The sequence below is a fragment of the Asterias amurensis genome, chromosome 11 (genome assembly GCF_032118995.1).
Source record: "Asterias amurensis chromosome 11, ASM3211899v1".
NCBI lineage: Eukaryota > Metazoa > Echinodermata > Asteroidea > Forcipulatida > Asteriidae > Asterias > Asterias amurensis.
Window position 1 is genome coordinate 3,624,813 of NC_092658.1, and position 19,967 is coordinate 3,644,779.

Below are 19,967 nucleotides of genomic sequence, written 5' to 3' on the forward strand. Positions count from 1 at the left end.
TGCTTTCTTCAGTGGACACTATTTGTAATTTGGTAATTGTCAAAGACCAGTCTTCTCACTTGGTGTATCTCAACATTATATGCATAAAATAACAAACCTGTGAAATTTTGAGCTCAATTGCTTGGTCGTCAAAGTTGCGAGATATGAATGAAATAAAAAACACCCTTGTCACACGAAGTTGTGTGCTTTCGGATGCTTGATTTCTAGACCTCAAATTCTAAACTTGAGCTTGAGGTATTGAAATTAAATTCCTGGAAAATCCTCTCAATAATATGAATTACGTTGTTATTTAAAACTTAATATTGGAACCAGCAGCAGGAGTAGCAGGAGGCAACTAAACACAGACTCACCGCCCGCGTGCACAGCAGACAGTGAGTTGTATTTAAACGTTATAGTTTTTTGAGCGAATCGCTGTTTTTTAGTAAATTAAAAGAAAATTGCAAAACCAAACTTACCCGGTAAACATTCTCTGTCATGCGGTGGAACTGTTCACCTGCAGACGCCGTCATCTTACTCAAAACTACCGCTAACTACCCAGGTGAAAACAAGAAGAATGGACCCTATTCACAAACTATGGGCACATAAAGGGTACTTGAAAAACCCCAATTGTGTTCGTGCAATGAGTGCGTTCGATATAATAAAAGAGTTTGTACTGGGGGCCGGTTGTGCATATTATACACAACAGTGTGATACAAAATGTACATGCGCATCCACATCACACAAGTCACCGACTGAACGTGATAGTCTTGAGTCAAGACTGTATTTGTATGTTTTGATACACGATTCGTCTCCTGCACACATCATTTCACGTAGTTTCTTCTTGTTTCGAGACCATCATATCCACTTTATTAATGTTTGGCCAGGATTCAGCATTTTTTTGTTATCAGGTCTTCAACAAGGCAGCACTGCTTTTTGTCTTGCACATTGTGTAAAATCATGGAGGTTCCTCCATGCTCCATCCATCCGTAAGCGCACTCGAGAGGCATAACTAAACATATTTATATATACAGGTTTGAACTAAGACTAGTTGCAGACGCACGTTTGCAGGGATTGTTTACAAAGAAATACTAAAAGGAACCCACTAGAGAAACGTGGTCTGTAATGTGAGATGTATGCTCTCGCATGAAGTGGTTAGCTTTTAGCACCAGCTTAACAGTGTGGTGCAACGCCTAATAATACTTGATTCAATAACGTAAGTGAATGGGATACCATACACAACTCGTTGAAACAAAATGGCGGCTAGCGGCAGCGGCGTTACTGCCGATAATAATAATCCCTGTTCCCGTTCGAGGTCGATGGAAAACAATTCAGATGTTAAAAAAGATGAAGATGGTTACCGGAAGAAATATGTATCTCTTAAACACAAATGTGAGAGTATACAGCTGGTGAGTCTCATTTCTTGTTCTATAAATCCCGAGTGAGTTGAGTCAGCGTATTTTATGAACTGTATTCTGACTAGCCCGGCTCTGTGTACTGTGTATGATCTGATGATCACTTTTGGCTATTGTGCGTAAAGCGCTCGCCTCTCACCAAGGTGACCCCGGTTCAATTCCCGGTCGGGGCCATATCCCCCCCCCATATGTGAGTTTAGATGAGTTGTGCGTTGGTTCTCTGCTGTGCCACGAGGGTTTTCCAGACTATCCGGTTTTCCTCCCTCAGGAAAAAATCAAACACTTTCGATCTTGGCTGTGCTCCGTGGTCATAATGGGCTGATGTGGCTGGCAGCTGAATGCGCCCTTGCATGCCTGCTTCTCGAACACGTTGTAGCCGCGTCCTTCGCAATTCGGCTCTTAGCTGCGGACGATTAGCCCCCCAAATTATTATTATTATTATTATATGATGAGTCTCGTTAAAGCCATTATACACTTTCGGTAAACAGTATTGTCCAAGTCCCACACTTCGTGTATCACAACTTATATATAAAATAACAATCCTGTGGAAATTTAGGCTCAAACGGACATCAGAGTCGGGAGAAAATAACGGGAAAACCCACTCCTGTTTTCGCACGTTTCGCCGTGTCATGACATGTGTTTATAACAAATCCGTAATTCTCGTTAACGAGAATTTATATTGTTTTACCGTTTTCTCAAAAAGTAAAGCATTTCATGGACTAATATTTCAAGAGAGGTCTTTCACCATTACCTTCTGTAAACCCTGTAAATTATTTGTAAATCTGTGAACTTTTTTTTCTTTTCTGAATCGAAAGGGTCCAATGGCTTTAACCAGTTGTGGTATGGATTTGATTAGTGTAGTTAGGCAGTAACTTAACTAGTATGGTATTCGCGAATTTTGATGAACTAATGTTTTGGTGTTAAATAGAATGTTACATTGACCGGGATTGGAACCCACACCCTGACGACTTAGCAAACTAGTGTCAAATGCACTGCTGAGCCAAGAAACCATGATTTTTAATTTGATAAAACGTATAAAAGTTAATAATAATGTTTATAAAAAAAATGTGTTTTTGTTATTTATTTGTTGTGATTTTTAAATATTTATATTTATTTAGTTTTTTGAATCTCTTTTTTTTTTTTTGGGGGGGGGGACACACTTCAGATCAAATTCACGAAAGTTATTTATTGTAATTATGTTCCAATGATGAGTAATTCTTTTTACAAAGTCAGGTTAGTTAAAAACATAAACAAATTCAGTTCAAGAAGTGCTGAACTATATACCTGAATTTCTAAAGAGATAAAACACACAAATATTCATATATTATAAACAATGTATTTTTATACACAACACACAAAATTAAAGTGTGAAGAATCTCATGTTTGTTTATTTTATGCAGAACTCTTTTTTACTACAGCTGTTGGTGCTGAAAAAGTACAGTAGGCTGCATAAATAGTGTATAACCCGTTAACCCGTTTTTATATAGCGCTTTTCTCACCCGGAGGGCGTCCCAAAGCGCTTCACATTATTACCCCTGGTCACTGGGCCTTAATTCACTCCTTAAACCATCTCAGCTCCCTGGTAGGGAGTATGCAGCCTGTGCAACATTAATATGCGCTACTCGGCTAAATCAACCACAAGAACCATCTCTGCCCTCACAGGTACCCATTTACCCCTGGGTGGAGAGAAGCAATTATAGTTAAGTGTCTTGCTCAGAGACACAAGTGTCACGACCGGGATTCGAACCCACACTCTGCTGAACAGAAGCATCAGAGCTTGAATTCGGTGCTCTTATCCGCTCGGCCACGACACCCCACGCAGCTGTATGCAGCTGGTAATTTAAAGATTTTCTGTGATGTCTGTATTTTTTTTGTTTAATGAAGGACAATGAGAAGTGCTTAAACAGACTGTATTATGTGAAGAAGGCGGTACGGAAGATGTCTAGAGAGAGAAGGTATAAGACTGAGTTTTATCTTCCAGTTTTCATCATGTGTGACACTAGATCCATTTTGTTTTTTATTGATCAAAAGTGTACTTTCATCATTCATCAATCATTTTTCACATTAAACGTGCTAACCAACAGAATTCTGTGCTCACAGTATCTTTAAAGTGCAGTTGAGTTGACTGCTGAGTAATGTAGCCTGAATTCAACAACCTTTACCGAATGGCTGTGGGATAACCAGACATTCTTCATGTACGTGGGGTGGGCAAGTGGGGAAAAAAAACACAATGGGAGTGCTATTAATTGGGGGTTTTGATGTATCAAAGGGGGAGGGAGGGCAAGACATGGCAGGGGCAAGGGTTCTTACTTAGCAAGGGGGCTATTGCCACCTCTTCCTCTCTCCTGGTTACCCCAATGCCAATGGGTGCATTTTAGTACATTTGTTAAGACTTAAGTATTATATGACAATTGTGTCTTGTAGGTTTCTGACGACCAAACTGGACAAGTACGGTGACAACTACAAGAATGCTACTCTTACTCTGCCGATTGAGGTATGTGTTGTAATGAAACAGTGAAACAGGGAAAAAATCAAACACTTTCGATCTTGGCTGTGCTCCGTGGTCATAATGGGTTGATGTGGCTGGCAGCTGAAGGCACCCTTGCATGCCTGCTTCTCGAACACGCCGTTGTAGCCGCGTCTTTCGCAATTAAGCTCTAGCTGCGAGAACGAATGATTAGCCCCAAAAATTATTATTATAAGGCCATTGCAGGTTTGTCCATTGAAAAAAAATAAAGGTAGAATAACAAGGAGTGATAGCCATTTTGAAAATTTGAAAATAGCTTTTTATTCTGCATTTTTTTTTTTCAAGGGATCTGCGATGGCCCTATAGCAAAATATCTTTCTCATAAAACATACTCTTACTGTGTGTCAAACTCCATGCTTATATCATCAAAGGCACAATTTCTCCAAATAATTCTCCAATCTTCCCCACTATAAGGGAACTGAAACATTTCTCTTGATATTTTACAATATCTCAGGATGACTCCATGCTACAACTCCTAGGTATCAACAGCCCCATAGCACCAAGCTTCCCGGCGTCCCGTGGACTCGCTGGTCTCGTCACCAAATCGCAACGCAGCAAGTCATCCAGAGGACGCGCTGGACGCGTCGGCCGTGTTGGACGGCCAAGATTGATCTCCGAGATGACGTCACACGACAACCGACCATCGGGTAGAGGTGGCAAGAGGAAGAGAATGCCATCTCAAAATAAGCAGGATAAAGAAAAAGGTGACTTCCTCAACAAGTTATAATTTTTTCATTTTATTTATTAATTCTCAATGACTTTAAATTGTAACCCTAAAGGACACGTCACACAGGACAAGTTTTTCAGGCAGCTTGGAAGCAACCACTTACACTGTTAGCAAAAGGAACACTTCGGCAGTTCAAGAGACAATCTTCTATCCCCAAGAAAATGATGAGTAAACTGAAATGTGAATGGATTTGCTTATTGGGGATTGCCTGGAGCTTGTTGACTGTAAATTGCCTCATGTGACATGCAGTGTTGCAGATAGACCAATTTTAATTTGGTCCACCAAGGGCGAGCGGTTCAACTAAATTATTCATGTTTAGATATGGGGGAAATTTGTGCTGGGCAGCACAGTGTATTTTGCTCAGAGTGCTGGGCGAAATTTGTGAGTTCTGGGCAGGCCTGCGCGACACCGCCCACCGTGGCTACAAACAGTGTTGACATGGCCTTAAGACAAGCCTGGTCTGTCAGGTTGGGGTAGTGGCATCTTTCCTCTCCTTCCACCTCTAGGAACCAGGTTCAAATCCCACCTGCAGCACGTTGTGGATTGGGTCTTCAGTCAATGCCTGCCGCATGGATTTTCACTGGAATAATTCTCTGGTGTTACCTCTCACATCTAAAACTAAAACTTCCTTGTCTTCTCTCCATTAGGTTTCTTGGCTAGTGTAGTGATTAAGTTTGCTTTTCTGAGAGTCCTTGGCCTAACAACAACGGACCAATTTCATAGAGCTGCCTAGCACCCAAATTTGCTAAGCATGAAATTTCTTCCTTGATAAAAACAGGGTTACCAACCAAATTTCCATTTGTTGGATATTGCTTGTTACTGGTATTCAGGTGTTGTTTGCTTATCCTGGAAGTCATGTGGAAATTTGGTTGGTAATCCTGTTTTTATCAAACCAAAAATTTCATGCTAAGCAAATTGGGCACAGAATAAATTAAATGAAATAGATAAAGTTGGCAAGCGCCATCATTCCAGCTTTAACATAACAACGTTTCTCTCTCTGCAGATCCACTTGCCCCCAAGAAGCCGGCCAATGCCTTCTTGATGTTCTGTCAGACAGAGAGGCATACGATGCAGGGAGAATCATCTTCCAAGGATCCTGAAGGAGGCGACATGAGCCACCAAGAATTGACTCGCCAACTTGCCAAGAGGTGGAACTACCTGGAAGCAGGCGAGAAAGAGGTGGGCAATTGAAGAATGATTTGAAAAATGTTCTGCTATGCAAGAATGAGTAGGGAACCAGTCAGAAACTATACATAACATAGTATTTTGGCTGCAAACCTTTTTTTTTCTAAGCAAGATTTTTTTCTGCTTAGCATTTTCGGAAAGAATTCCATATTCTGCGACCACTTTTCACTAATTTTTACAAAAAGAAATATCTCAATTGAGTAAATAAGATACTCGTTTAAGTTTTTCAAAATTGTCTTTTAGCTTCGCAGCTCACTCCACTTTGGCCATGAACTGAGCATGTTGGATTGTCCCCCGATATTAAAAATTGCAGTCTTGGTATTAGATAGCCCATTCTGGAAGCGTCACTTCAACCCTTTTTAATATTCTGCAACAATGTTTTGAGCCTCAAGTTGGTCACAATTTGATTCAAAAACTCCTCTAGGATCTCAACCCTAAGCCGGACAGCTACTTGGAAGTGAGGGGCTACACTAACCTGATTTTTACTATCAACCCAAATCAACTGCCACCAGGGGCAAATGCCTCTTACTGTAGATGAAACAGGGTTACCCTCTTCACATTCCTTGAGGATGTAGGCATGGGCATCATCCACTCGGAGCGTGGCTGGTAGAGCAGATTGCACCACCTTCCCAACTTTTTACAAAGCAATAACGGTAAAGTGTCTTGCCTAAGGACACATTTGTCAAGCAAATTAATAAATACTTTGTCATTACTTCTTTATCCAATCACAGACTTACTACACAATGTACGAACGTGACAAGGATAGATACCACAAAGAAATGAAGGAGTACATCCAGTCCAACAACCTTGATCCACCCATGGTGACGAACCCCACGCCACAGCCCCAGACGGACACTGTCACAGCCACCACCAGTATCGGATCCGTCATGAACGGCCAAACTATCCCGAAAAAGGAGCCAGTTATTATCAAAAGTGAACCTGTATCATCGAGTAGTTATAGATCATCTACTAGTTATGGCTCACCGACTTCCACATCGAAAACATTGACAAACACTTCTACCAATTCTGTGATGAACAGAGTCAAGAAACCCGAGGTAGCTGTTCAAGTCAAGAAGGAAGTGAAGATGGATAGTTTTCCTCCGAAGACAAAACCAATTCTTCAGCTTAAACCTGTCTTAGAAGGCGATGATCCGTATCATTTTGATGACGACTAGGCCAAGAATCAATCTACTACTAATAATGGTAATAATAATAATGATAATAATAGCCTATTAAATAATAATAATAATAATGAAATTTAATAATGAAAGTTATGAAGCGCCTCTTCCACAGGATGCAAAGCGCTCAGAGAATGATGCGAATGGAATCAGAAATCAAGTGAAAAACCACTGCCAAAGCCTCCACTTGCAGTGTAGAGTAGAAAGTCTATCTTGTTTCTCTGTAAATCAATGTGACCAGAGTGAGGCTAGAAGAAAAAACAATCGGGCACTCTTCGGTGAAATGAGAATTGGAGCCATTTTGCGGTTTGGTATTATTTTTGGGAACCTGGCTAAGATTGTAGCCAAGGCCTATTAGATAACCACAATATATAAAACAGATATTAACGCAAGATACTTGCCAAATATTGGGTATATTTTACTTGCCGGGTACAGTGACTAAAGGCTCTTTGCAAAAAAGTCTGAAGATGAATCTCAGTGCTTTGTGAAATCGACTCCCGGAGTTTGCAGGTTCAAATTTCCAGTAACCTTTACAGGTAAACTTGCGGTTGCAACCTTGTATAATTATCTTATGGGAGGAATTTCGGCTCTTAATCATTGTTCTGGTCTTGATGTTTTGAAAAGTGTACTCTGTCTGTTTACTAGTAAATGTTGGGTCCAGTGAGAGTTTTGTTTTCTCCAAATTAAACGATACTGATTTTGCTGAAGCACGGCTGGGCCTTTCTGCTGTTAAGAAATAATTGGTCAGTCGACATCTTTCAAAAGGGAAACCATATTAAATTCTAATTTTTAATACCTTGATATTAGTGTTTTCACCAAGTGCCTTTTATTGACATTCCGAAAAATTGTGAAATTAATCCTGCTGAATTGTGAATACATCTGGAATATTTTGTCTAATAAATATTGAATTATTTAACTCTCAGAACAGCCGTTTGTGTAACCTTTTTTTTCATCCTCCTTACTTTCAGCTGTGAACTTTGAATTGGTTACTTATCAATGGGCAATGTTTTTCATGAACGCATTAGCTTGATAATTTCGAAGCAACTAACAAGTTGTCCATCAGCAGGGGTGGGAATTATTGCTGACACAAATAAAGCAACGAGGATCCCAATTTTATGGGTACGTTGAAACGATGGCATGTCCACTTTTTAGTGACCCCTCAAATCAAAGAGCAGGATCTATTTATGTAGAAATAAAAAACAGTTTATTTCTTCACCAGAAATTTACATAGATAAAAAATAAAAACAATTTACAATTACGATGGTTTTCAAAGGTTTTAATTACAGACCTTGCTTCCCAAAGTCAGACGAAACAGATTATAGTTACACATGATAAAACATAATTTTATAAGCTATTTTATTTCTTTAATTTATTTTTTTTAATTTAATATTCTATATATTGATAAATGTTATTTATGTATACATACACATTCACTATTCTCTAAAAATTCATATTTATGTTGGTTGTGTCTGTGCAAAAACGTTTTATCTCCTAAAAAAGCGCTTTCATTCGGGGAAAGTTTTAAATTGTCAAAAGTTGTATCTTGCAAAAGAAAGCATGGATGAAACATACGAGATACGTTGAGATACGTTTTTGCATGGATCATTTTTCCAGCAAGATGCAACGTTTTTGCACCATACACAACAATTTCTCCTTTAACAGGTTCATTTCATTTATACATGTATTGCATAATAGGTGTCGCATTTTAATTCTATGACACATTTTAATGGAGGCTGCCGCTTGACTCTGTACAGGAGTCAGGCAGATACAGACAAAGCATCAAATCCTGCAAGAACACACAACGAGCTCACAATCACTTGGTGACATTTATGGATGATGTCCGGAGAATAAAGAATAGAGCATAGGCCTACCGCAGTTAGAACTGCCACCGTGTTTATGATCTGTTTCCTCCACTCTACTTACTGCAGTTTGTCAACGGAAAAAAAGACAGAAAGTGTCAGCTAAATCTAGTCTTTGACCGTGTTTGTTTCGATTTTCAATGGCACAGCCGAGAAACCATGCTGTGGTGCCTTCTGCAAAGTTCCAACACAAATTTACATTTTCCTCATTAGAATTGCCCCTTACCAGTGGAAAATTGGTGTGCCCCTTCCAGATCGTAGTTCAAGACCTAGTATGAAAACATTAAGACAACTAGCAATGAGTTTCTATAAGAACCACAACAATTAGTGACATTTAACTATGTTTCTTTTTATGATTGTAAAGAAATAGTCGATACAAAAAGCACCAGTAGTAGTGTGTCAAATTCACCCACTATCGACATGTTCTGAAACCCCAGTCAGTGATTGTTGGATTTTGGTGTACTGTAAACCAAAAACAGACAGGCCTGGAATTTCGTCTTTGAGAGGACCAATGCCACTTTCATTTTGCAAGAGGCACTTCCATTGGAAAATCTTTAAAGTCCATTGTTTCCATGCAGTTCTAATCCTGGAACCTTCTGAATCATTTAAAAGACCCTGGGCAGTATGTATTTTGTTCTGGGCCTAATTTCACGGCTCTGTTTACTGCCAAAGTCTGCCCTTGTGATCACCATTCTCTGCACTATTCTCTGCACCATTCTCTGTAAGCAAAGAATGCCTTGTACCAACGAGTACGTACAGGCACAAGCAAAAATTCCCGACTAAACCCATGAAATACACTTGACATAAAGGCGGAATTCCCTGCTTCAATCAAGTACAGATTCTTTGCTTTTGGTAAGCACAGCCATGGAATTTGAACTTGAAAGAGGCAAATGTCCTATTATGGATCACATTTTGGGCTTGAAGTTGTCCTTATCCTTCCTCAGCTTTTCCATGGTGGTAATAGCATCTGATGTGCCAGTATACTTCTGCACGGAGACCTCTCTGCAATAAATAAACATTAAAAGAAAGCCTTATCATCAACTTCATCCACCTTGGTATTTGCATTATACACAAAAATATTTGATATACAAAGTTTATATCCTAAGGGGAGGGGTTAGTGTAAAGAGTACACGTTTGGTAATTACTCAAAATAAATATTAGCATAAACCTCACTTGGTAACGAGCAATGGAGAGCTGTTGATAGTATTAAACATTGTGAGAAACGACTCCCTCTAAAGTAACGTGTTTTTGAGAAAGAGGTAATTTCTCACTAAAATAATTAAACACTTCTGGCCAGAAGCCTCTGGCCAAAAGCCTTTTATTCCTATCTTATAGCACACTATTATGTCCAACAAGGGTGTTTTTTCTTTCATCATTTTCTTGCAACTGCAATGGCCAATTGAGTCCATATTTTCACAGGCTTGTTATTTTATGCATATGTTGGGATACACCAAGTGAGAATACTGGTCTTTGACAATTACCAAACATGTTCAGTGCCTTAAATTGCCTCACAAAAGAAACTAAAAACATAGGCAAAAAAAGAAAAAGAATTGTATCCTTTCCAAGATAAGATAAAATTATCTTCAAGGCATATCCACAGTGATTTCTTGTTTAACTTACATACCGCTAATAATAACAGTAAAGAGCCATTTTTATGACGCCTTAAGTAAAAGACACCCCAAAGCACCTCACAATAAATACTAAAAAACCTAGGAAATAAAAATACTTGAAATAAAATTGAAAAAATTACTTATGTGTACAGAAAGCAGCCAAGTAATTCACACAGAAGCAAACTAAACAAAAAGTAAAGTGAAATACAAATTGAAGAAAACAAAATACCTAAAAAGGCAAAACAACTCAGTGAGAAGGATAAGTTATTCAATACAAGTAGTTTTGCAAAACAGATTAACGTAGCCATTGTTTAAATACATGCAGTACCAAAAAACTGAACAATTCAACAAAGACATAATTAAGCATCAAATGAAAAATACTACAGGGTGTTCTCGATAAGCCATTTTGAAATATAGTGGACACGTTTAAATTATAATTGCACTGTGGTGTGGAGTTTATGAGCTCTGGTGTTGTCTGCAGCCGAGTGTGGGTTCAAATCCCAGTCATGACACTTGTGCTCTTCAGAGGAGCACTTAACCGTAATAGACCGATCCAGTAGGCTCTGCCCACGACGCACGTGTGAGCAAGAACACGTAGGGCTCTCCAATGCCTTTCTGCACAACTCTGCCCCGCGCGCCAAGCATACGCGCACGCATGTTGCACCTTAGTGTCGGACCTTAGTTGCGTTGCGATTGGTCAATACGCAATGGGGCGGAGCTTAATGGATCGATCTATTGCTTTATAAACAGTTGGGAAGGTAGTGCATTCTGTTCTACTAGACAGGTTCCTAGTGGATGCTATATCTATGCCTACATCCTCAAAGACTGTGAAGGGATAACAATAATTCAGCCCCATGTCACAATTGTCCCTTGGCGACCCAAATCAGTTTAGTTCACCATAGAATGGCCATCCTTTCTTCTAAAGTATGTTTAATTGCTGTGCTTAAGTGTCATGACCGGGATCTGAACCCACACTCTACTGGGTTTTTTTCACAGTAAATTATTCCAATCCTTCTTTGGCACCCTTTTGGGAGGAACAGTTTTAATTATTCTCTTACCCGACTCTCATGAAAGGATTGATTTTCTTCTCATCTCCAATGGTTGATGGAACCGTTGGAATCTCCTTAGCTCTCTGGGCCTGAATCATCAAGAGTCAATTTCAAATTGAAAGTTAAGCAAGAAAGAAGTTGGACAAAACACATTTATATCATAAGCCCAGTTTGAATTTTGGCTGCCCCGCCGTTTTAGCGTCAAGAAACAATTTCCTTGAAATCCCCCGGAAGTTTCAAACTGAACAAGGTATGAGATTGATTGACTACTTGATTAAAAGCTCGCAGCAAATATCAGTAAATGTTAAAGACCAGTAACCACACATAAACATGAAAAACAAGCATGTGAAAGTTTAAACTCAAATGATCATTGGAGTCACAAGAAAAAAGCTAACAAAAAACCTCACTGTTTTTGTTGTTTTCAATCATCAGATTTCGGATTCAAAGTATCGAAAGTAATTCTTTTATTAATTTCTCCAAAACTATAATATTTGTAACAAAAATACATCAAGGGAAGTTTTTTCACCATGTTACCACTTCCACCATGACCATCTCTATAGATATCTGCAAACCTGTGAACGTTCATAATTCCAATCATATGAATGACGTTATAATATGCACACCTTTTCAGACATACTGGTTTTTTTTAATACAAATATTTGATGAATGTGATTACTTACCTTCGCCCATTCCATCTTCTTCTGTAAATCAATGTTTTCTGGTTCTACTGTTAGCGCATACCTCAAACTGCTTACTGTATACTCATGACCACAGTAGACATTCTACAAGGAATCATTCATGGTGAGAACTTTTTCACAATAAGGTTTAATAAAATAATGATATATAAAACGCGTTTGTAATGCGTCAAATGATTATAAAATGTGACAAACTTATAAAAATTAGATAGACTAATAAGAGGTGTTCTAACTAGTGTTATACGCATTGAAACTGTTACATAACCAAAGGGGAAATAGTTTAAGTCAGAGAATAGAATCTAAAGTGTAGATTCGTGAATACAATGTACTCGCCTTCACTCGTTCACTCTATTAGCGAATCTACACTTTATCGCCCATTCTCCTTAACGTATCTTACTGTTTCATTAGGAAGTTGTCCCAGCTCCTCAATCAATGCATGGTGCATCTGATCAGCCGTTCCTTCAAAGAACTTCCCACAACCTGCTATGAACAGCGTATCCCCTGCAGGCAAACAGCATCAAAAACCATAGCCAATCTTACATTCAAGAAGTATAATAATAATTTGGGAGGCTAATCATCCTTACTCGCAGCTAAGAGCTGAACTGCGAAGGACGCAGTTACAATGTGTTCAAGAAGCAGGCATGCAAGGGTAACTTTGGCAGCCAGCCACATCAACCCATTATGACCACGGAGCACAGGCCAGAGATCGAAAGTGCTTGATTTTCCCGAGGGAAGAAAACCGGATGGTCTGGATAACCCTCGTGGCACAGCAGCGAACCAACACACAACTCAACTCACATATGGCCCTGGACAGGAATCGAACAGGGGTCACCTTGTAGAGAGCGCCTTACGCACAAGCCAACCATGCCACCCATGGAAGTGATTCAAATCAAATAGTGAAACAATTAATATTAAAGTAGGACTTGAAACTTTGCATGGTGGAGATACAATCTAGTAAGGTTTGCAGTAACACCATGTACATGAGTAGGATTTTAAACTTTGCATGGTGGAGATACAATCTAGAAAGGTTTGCAGTAACACCATGTACATGAGTAGGATTTTAAACTTTGCATGGTGGAGATACAATCTAGTAAGGTTTGCAGTAAATCCATGTACATGAGTAGGACTTGAAACTTTGCATGGTGGAGATACAATCTAGTAAGGTTTGCAGTAACACCATGTACATGAGTAGGATTTGAAACTTTGCATGGTGGAGATACAATCTAGTAAGGTTTGCAGTAACACCATGTACATGAGTAGGATTTGAAACTTTGCATGGTGGAGATACAATCTAGTAAGGTTTTTGAAACTTTGCATGGTGGAGATACAATCTAGTAAGGTTTGCAGTAACACCATGTAAATGAGTAGGATTTGAAACTTTGCATGGTGGAGATACAATCTAGTAAGGTTTGCAGTAACACCATGTACATGAATCTCTTACAAGTTTTTGTGGTTCTGAAACCAGGGCCCAATTTCATAGAGCTGCTAAGCACAAATTTTTGCTTAGCATGAAATTTCTTCCTTAATAAAAACAAGATTAGCAACCAAATTTCCTTGTGATATTCAGGATAAGCAAGCAACAGCTGAATACCAGCAATCAAGTAGAAGTTTTGTTGGTAATGATATTTAAAGGGAAGGTACACTATTGGTAATTGTCAAAGACCAGTGTTCTCACTTGGTGTATCTCAACATATGCATAAAATAACAAACTTGTGAAAATTTGAGCTCAACTGGTCATTGGAGTTGGGAGAAAATGATGAAAGAAAAAACACCCTGGTTGGACTAATCTGTGTGCTTTCAAATAGGAATAAAAGACTTCTAGCTAGAAGTCTTTTATTATTTTAGTGAAATATTACCTATTTCTCAAAAACTACGTTACTTCAGAGGGAGTCGTTTCCCACAATGTTTTATACTATCAACAGCTCTCCAATGCTAGTTACCAAGTCGGTTTATAAGTACATACTTGTTTTGAGTAATTACCAAACGTGTACCTTCCCTTTAAATTAAGGAAGCAAATTTTTGTGCTTAGCAGCTCTATGTAAATGGCCCTGACTGCTGGCTTTACCTGTAAATACAGTTGGATCACCGCCATCAGCTCCCGTCACAAAGTAGCAGATGTGACCAGTAGTATGGCATGGAGTGAACATGCAGCGTACATTAAGAGAGCCGATCTGAAAATGACAACCAAACAGAAAGATGAAAATCTAGCAATTGTTATTATAATAATTTGGGAGGCTCATCATCCTTACTCGCAGCTAAGAGCTCAATTGCGAAGGACGCGGCTACAACGCGTTCGAGACAGGCATGCAAGGGCGCCTTCAGCAGCCAGCCACATCAACCCTTGATGACCACGGAGCACAGCCAAAGATTAAAACATTTATATATTCTTAAAACGAAACCAAGGATGCCTCCTAAGTGAACTTAACCACTAAAGCTTGCAAGACTGAGGAAACCTGTAAACAAGGGCGCTTACTATTTGCACCACTGTGAACAAAGAGGGCGCATGATTCAAATCATTCGCGTTTCTGGCGTGCCCGCAGCTGGACGTGAACTGGTTCGTCTCCGGTTGGAGGATTGGAAACACACAGAGGCTTTATTGAGCGCAATATTCTGAAGGGATTTCGGGTGAAGTATACATACAGTAAAGTGACTAAGGGTATAACCCCGAAAAGGTGAACATGTTTTATTCGGGGTATTTCCGCCGTGTTACAGCCTTAAGTTTGCTGGCACAGGCGATAGGTTAGTTTACCAGAAGCACCAAGGTCAACCCTTACTCTTCCACAATAATATAAACAGTTGAGGCGCCCCAACTGTAACACTCAAGTTGGGATGAGTCAAGAGTGTATAGTTGAGGCGATTGTCAAGTTGGGACAAAATAGGCTTCACAATCGATCTCACAGTAGGAAGGTTTTTAAAAATTACATAATGACTATGAAAAATGCTTACGGTCAACTTGTCGTCGTGTTTGACTTTCTTATTGAGAGCTCCAATCCTATCGTCTCCACCACACACAGTCAGTCCATCAATCAACTTAACTAGATTCTCATTGCCTCCTGCATGATCCCTGCAGATAAGAAAGAGGAGAGGGTCAAGAAGGAGACATGTCATCTTAGTTGCCAGATGGGCAGCCTTATTGATTTTTGATCTGGACTGGATGGTATTGTGATGTTACATGATGCTGATCTCATATAAAGTACGCATGCCAGTTTATATCTACGTCCTCAGACAGATGAAGGGCTTCAATACCACCATCAGCTTGATGGTGAGAGAGTGGTGAGAGAGTGGGCAGTCAGCTATCATTTGGCGCACAGACTTGGGTTCACCACAATCACAAAGCTCAATACATGCTCAGTATTGTGCATGTAGGTCTAAGCACGCACAAAACTGGCAACTGTAAAAAAGGACTGTCCAAAAGTTTCCCATTATCGAGACACAATACACTTGGCTTATGGCTTTAACATCATACCAATGATGGTGCGTTGTCAGCACCGTCTTTAATTTAACGTCTTCTTCCTTCACGGCATCAACTACCTATACAAAATACAAATCAAAATAACAATCATTTTAAAAACTTTCCAACAGTCACTACCAGAGAGTCACTACAGTTACTAAAGGATTTTCAACCTTCTGGAGTGTGGACCCAAGTTTTTTAATCAAAAAGGTCCCCAGAATGTTTTTCACTTTGTGCTTATCTTTGGAATTTAAAGCCCTTCTACTTATACAATGAGGAGGGGCGTTCTAAACAATTTTATCTTCATAATTTTTGTTGAAAAAACAAAAAGTTTAACTTTTTATATTGTGTGTGTAGGCCTTTTGGCTGCAATTTGCACAGATCCTTGGCACGCAATTTGTGCAATAAGTCTCCAAGTTGTGTGTGGTTTAACGTCTGGTTATGAATGCACAAATTAAGAAATTGTGATTCAGTAACTAGATGACAATACTTATTCTAGTAATATTGTGAAAACAGCGGTTAGCTAGGTAAGATTGGACCCCACAACCTTGTGATTGCAAGTCATGCAGCTGCAGTCTTACCAATTTGCTGTATCAGCATGCAATGCACATCGGCTTGAAACATTGGAATGAGAAAAACCCTGCTTCAATTCCTTTCTCGCCTACCCCCCCCCCCCAAATCTTTTTTTTTAGATGATCCTCCCATCTAGGAAACTTGGCAAACCCCACAGGGATAAACACCAAGCTGGTAACAGCCAATACAAACAAAACCTTTGAGTATTTATTGCACAAATCAAGAAATTGCTTTTCAGTACCTAGAAAACAATATTCTTCATTGTGAAAACAACGATTAGCTTGGTAGGATTGGAACCCGTAACCTAGTGGTTGCATGTCCTGAAATCCAACCACTGGACCACGGTGACCACATTGATTCTTGCCACTCACTTTCTCAGGATTAACCGGATCAACGATGGCTGCTTCTCTTGTCTTCTCATCGATAATGAGGTACATGTAATTGTCCTTCAGCGCAGACAATATCTTGATCTTCATGCTTATCTGAGGGACGTCCACGGTCACCGAGTGATTGAAACGGACGCAGCTGGTTGCCTTGGGAACCAATGAGGGTCGAGACGCTTTAAGTACAGATGAAGCTTGATTGCAAAGCCGGTGACCTATGAAGAAAGATGAGAGACCACAAAAACACTGCTACTACCACAACCATGATATTGTCATGGTTTACCACAACCATGATATTGTCATGGTTTACCACAACCATGATATTGTCATGGTTTACCACAACCATGATATTGTCATGGTTGTGGTTGTGATAGAGCCCTGCTCTATCAACCATGATAGAGCAGGGCTCTGACCTTGGGATCATGACACAAGAATGGAGGGCTTGTTCGTATACGCTAAAAAAGTTTATCGGACCAGAATTGATTTCACAAGATGTACAAGATGAGAATCTAAATCTATAAAAACGAGTACAAACTTTTATACAAAGTTTAACATCATTTATTAATTAAACCGTTTTATTTGACCAACAAGCACCTTGAGTCTTATAATAGTTAAAGCCATTGGACACTTTCGGTAAACAGTATTGTCCAAAGGCCCACACTTCGTGTATCACAACTTATATATAAAATAACAAACCTGTGAAAATTTAGGCTCAATCGGTCATCGGAGTTGGGAGAAAAAAACGGGAAAACCCACCCTTGTTTCCGCAAGTTTCGCCGTGTCATGACATGTGTTTAAAATAAATCCGAAATTCTCGTTATCGAGAATTGAGTTTGTTTTAATGTTTTCTCAAAAAGTAAAGCGTTTCATGGAATAATATTTCAAGAGAATTCTTTCACCATTACCTTCTGTAAACCCTGTAAGTTATTTGTAAATCTGTGAACTCTTATTTTTGTTTCTGTTCCGAAAGTGTATAATGGCTTTAAGTCAGTAAGTAGAATAACCCTGATACAGCTCACGTAGGAAGCTAAAGTGGGATGGTGCGTTGGTGACTTCATTGATCAGCAGTGCAAGGTGCGAAGAGAAATAAAAGAAAAAGAAAAGGTTCTGGTGCATAGTTGGGATAACGCAACCCTCCTACTGTCGGGAGGAGGGTTACGTTACGCCTAATATCGCAACATAGTGGTGCACTGTTTACAATTTCCCAAGGCCAGACTGGGTTTACAGTATCCAAGAGGCAGAGCTAGCCAGAGGTCGTAGAACTTTAATCGGTTGGAGTGCTGAGCTCATTGGGGAGCCTTATAGTTTCTATAAGTAGATGGCACCATGCCAAGGTACAGTACACTAACTAAAGTAACGTAGCTTTAAAAATACCCTCCTCGGGGCTCACTCCTAAAACCTGAAGGTACAATCATGGAGGAATTGGAAGAGAAGGAGTTCGAACGACCTGCAAAACCGCAGAGTAAAGAATACCCCGACAATGCCCTCGTCTGACCAGTGGAAAAAGATAGGAGACCTCCAGCTGGACGGCCGATTAACGAGCAGGATTAAGATCTCTTTGTACAGAAGGTGTGGTACCGCTTCTCTGCACTGTTGCCTTCGTGTAAAGTTGAATCATTGGAGACAAGAATTGTGAATATATACACGTTTTCATTTACCGTTTGTGTTGTTTACATGGAAATATCATGGCATATTTTTACATTTTTACGACTTTCCTCTCACTAGCGGTGGTTAAAAATTTGGCACATGAGGGTGGTTTGTATTCAATTGTGTTTTTTTATTTGGTGGGCGAAAGTGTACACAATTTTTATCAGGTCTCAAAAAAGTTTTTTTTTTCTGTACAACACAAGACACCATAGTCGAGTGAAGAACCAAGTCCAAGTGCGCACGCGCAAACTCACATACGCCAGGTCGGCCATTGTTTGTATAAGGTAATGTGGGTGATTACGAGGTGTCGTTAAACGACCGCGGTACCACGGGTTCGGCTTAGGCCAATAATTAAGGTTATCTAGGTTAGGGTTTTTCAGCCAGTGTTAACATAACATGGTTAAGGTTAGGTTAGGGCTGTCGCCGAGTGTGGCCCTGTACCCTGTATTCTATACTCCAACCTGAAATCTGTTTCTACCTCCATGCTCGACCTCAGCATAGGGCAATGCTCTATGACCTTGCAGTAATTAATTCAGGTAATTTTAGTTATGCTTATAATATATTTATATGGTTTTACTTTAGTTTTAGTTTTATAATTAAGTTTTTTTTCTCGAAAACACAACTTGCTTGCTGTGCTGTGGGTACCACCAGCAGAGACGAGTTCAAATGACATGCCACAACAAATTATAACCTCTAGTTCATTCATTACCTGCAACTGGACCTCGAAGGGGATAACTTTCCGTATGGCGCCACCACTTTTTCACTCATTTTTACAAAAAGGGATATATCAATCAGGTAAATTAGATACTATATTATTTTATTTCGAATGAAAAAGTGGTGGCGCCATACGGAAACTTTTCCCTCGAAGGAAGTGCAATCTGGAAGAAAATACCTGCAAACATTGAGAGAGTTTGCCAGTTGTCACCCACATAATGTTGTGCAGGCGTACTACTGCATGTAATGCATGTAATGCATGTACATGTGTATGCATGTGTCAATGTGTGTCAGCATAGCATGTTGTCATTTCTTCTTATGGATAGAGGGCGCCCTCATCGAAGCCTTATGTCCAAAAAAAAAAAGTTTCTTGACATGGTTCCTATTCATCCCCATATGGGGATGAAAAAGTGTTTTAACCAGGTCTCAGGGGTTAGTAATGAACTAATCTCCATGACCTGTTTCTTGACAGGGATGGTTGTAGGAATTTTAAAATGGGGATGGGTATAAAAAAATAAATGTAAGGGGTGACAGTTTTTTAAATTACCAGGGGCTAGTTTAATGTACTGGACATGTTTATTGACACGAGGATGAATAATATAGGAATTAATTTGAAAACAGAACTTGTATATAGGCCTACACAAGGCATAAAAAAGTTCCTTTAAATTACCAGGTCTCAGAGGTTAGTTATATTTATGTACAACCTTCTGATGAAAGATAAAATTAAAGAATAATAAATTATTGACCAATATGTTTATTGCAATGAATTTTTTTTTTTTTACGCAATTTTCTTAGTCAAACATTTGAAATACAAATTGTAAATGAACATCTTTTTTTTAATAAGTCCGTGAACATAGGGCCTTTATAACAAGAAGGCTGGCGCGATCAGAATTTTCCATTAACAAAACTGTGATTTAGTGCTTTTAGGCGATGCATGCTTATTATAAAGCCCCCGTCCCCCCACCCCATTTATCATTT

At 39.4% G+C, this 19,967-nt stretch overlaps 3 protein-coding genes across 5 annotated transcripts in view; 1 reads left to right on the plus strand and 2 right to left on the minus strand.

The window, feature by feature from the left end:
- Nucleotides 1-655, minus strand: part of LOC139944135 (BAR/IMD domain-containing adapter protein 2-like) — a 69,404-nt gene extending 68,749 nt beyond the window's left edge. For both annotated transcript variants that reach the window (XM_071941097.1, XM_071941096.1), the window contains exon 1: nucleotides 456-655. In XM_071941097.1, the coding sequence (XP_071797198.1) occupies nucleotides 456-509 (54 nt within the window). In that variant the 5' untranslated portion in view covers nucleotides 510-655. The remainder of the gene's footprint in view (nucleotides 1-455) is intronic.
- Nucleotides 656-1,153: 498 nt separating this feature from the next.
- Nucleotides 1,154-7,886, plus strand: LOC139943787 (uncharacterized). The gene is made up of 6 exons (XM_071940596.1): nucleotides 1,154-1,385; nucleotides 3,276-3,346; nucleotides 3,816-3,885; nucleotides 4,373-4,622; nucleotides 5,649-5,824; nucleotides 6,562-7,886. The coding sequence occupies exons 1-6, from the start codon at nucleotides 1,233-1,235 to the stop codon at nucleotides 7,003-7,005; spliced, it is 1,164 nt and encodes a 387-aa protein (XP_071796697.1). The 5' UTR covers nucleotides 1,154-1,232; the 3' UTR covers nucleotides 7,006-7,886.
- Nucleotides 7,887-8,370: 484 nt separating this feature from the next.
- On the minus strand, nucleotides 8,371-19,273 carry LOC139943788 (hydroxyacylglutathione hydrolase, mitochondrial-like). Of its 2 annotated transcripts, XM_071940597.1 has the most exons (10): nucleotides 19,136-19,273; nucleotides 18,985-18,995; nucleotides 16,617-16,843; nucleotides 15,688-15,752; nucleotides 15,168-15,285; nucleotides 14,287-14,392; nucleotides 12,619-12,722; nucleotides 12,207-12,308; nucleotides 11,536-11,615; nucleotides 8,373-9,869 (listed from the first exon to the last, which is right to left on the minus strand). In XM_071940597.1, exons 1-10 carry the CDS (start codon nucleotides 19,264-19,266, stop codon nucleotides 9,773-9,775), a joined length of 1,041 nt encoding a protein of 346 aa, XP_071796698.1. In that variant the 5' UTR covers nucleotides 19,267-19,273; the 3' UTR covers nucleotides 8,373-9,772. The 2 variants fall into 2 exon arrangements, with proteins under 2 accessions (XP_071796699.1, XP_071796698.1); XM_071940598.1 differs by lacking the exon at nucleotides 18,985-18,995 and having other exon boundaries at nucleotides 8,371-9,869; nucleotides 19,168-19,270.
- Between the last annotated feature and the right edge of the window lie 694 nt (nucleotides 19,274-19,967).

Bases quoted from the DNA above. Each gene is read 5' to 3' on its own strand.
- LOC139943787 (XM_071940596.1), top strand. From the start codon at position 1,233: ATGGCGGCTAGCGGCAGCGGCGTTACTGCCGATAATAATAATCCCTGT. The intron at 1,386-3,275 runs GTGAGTCTCATT...TGTTTAATGAAG, and splicing joins AATGTGAGAGTATACAGCTG to GACAATGAGAAGTGCTTAAA. The intron at 5,825-6,561 runs GTGGGCAATTGA...ATCCAATCACAG, and splicing joins TGGAAGCAGGCGAGAAAGAG to ACTTACTACACAATGTACGA.
- LOC139943788 (XM_071940597.1), bottom strand. From the start codon at position 19,266: ATGCATACACATGTACATGCATTACATGCATTACATGCAGTAGTACGC. The intron at 15,753-16,616 runs GTGAGTGGCAAG...TATTTTGTATAG, and splicing joins ATCCGGTTAATCCTGAGAAA to GTAGTTGATGCCGTGAAGGA. The intron at 11,616-12,206 runs GTAAGTAATCAC...TTGATGATTCAG, and splicing joins AGAAGATGGAATGGGCGAAG to GCCCAGAGAGCTAAGGAGAT.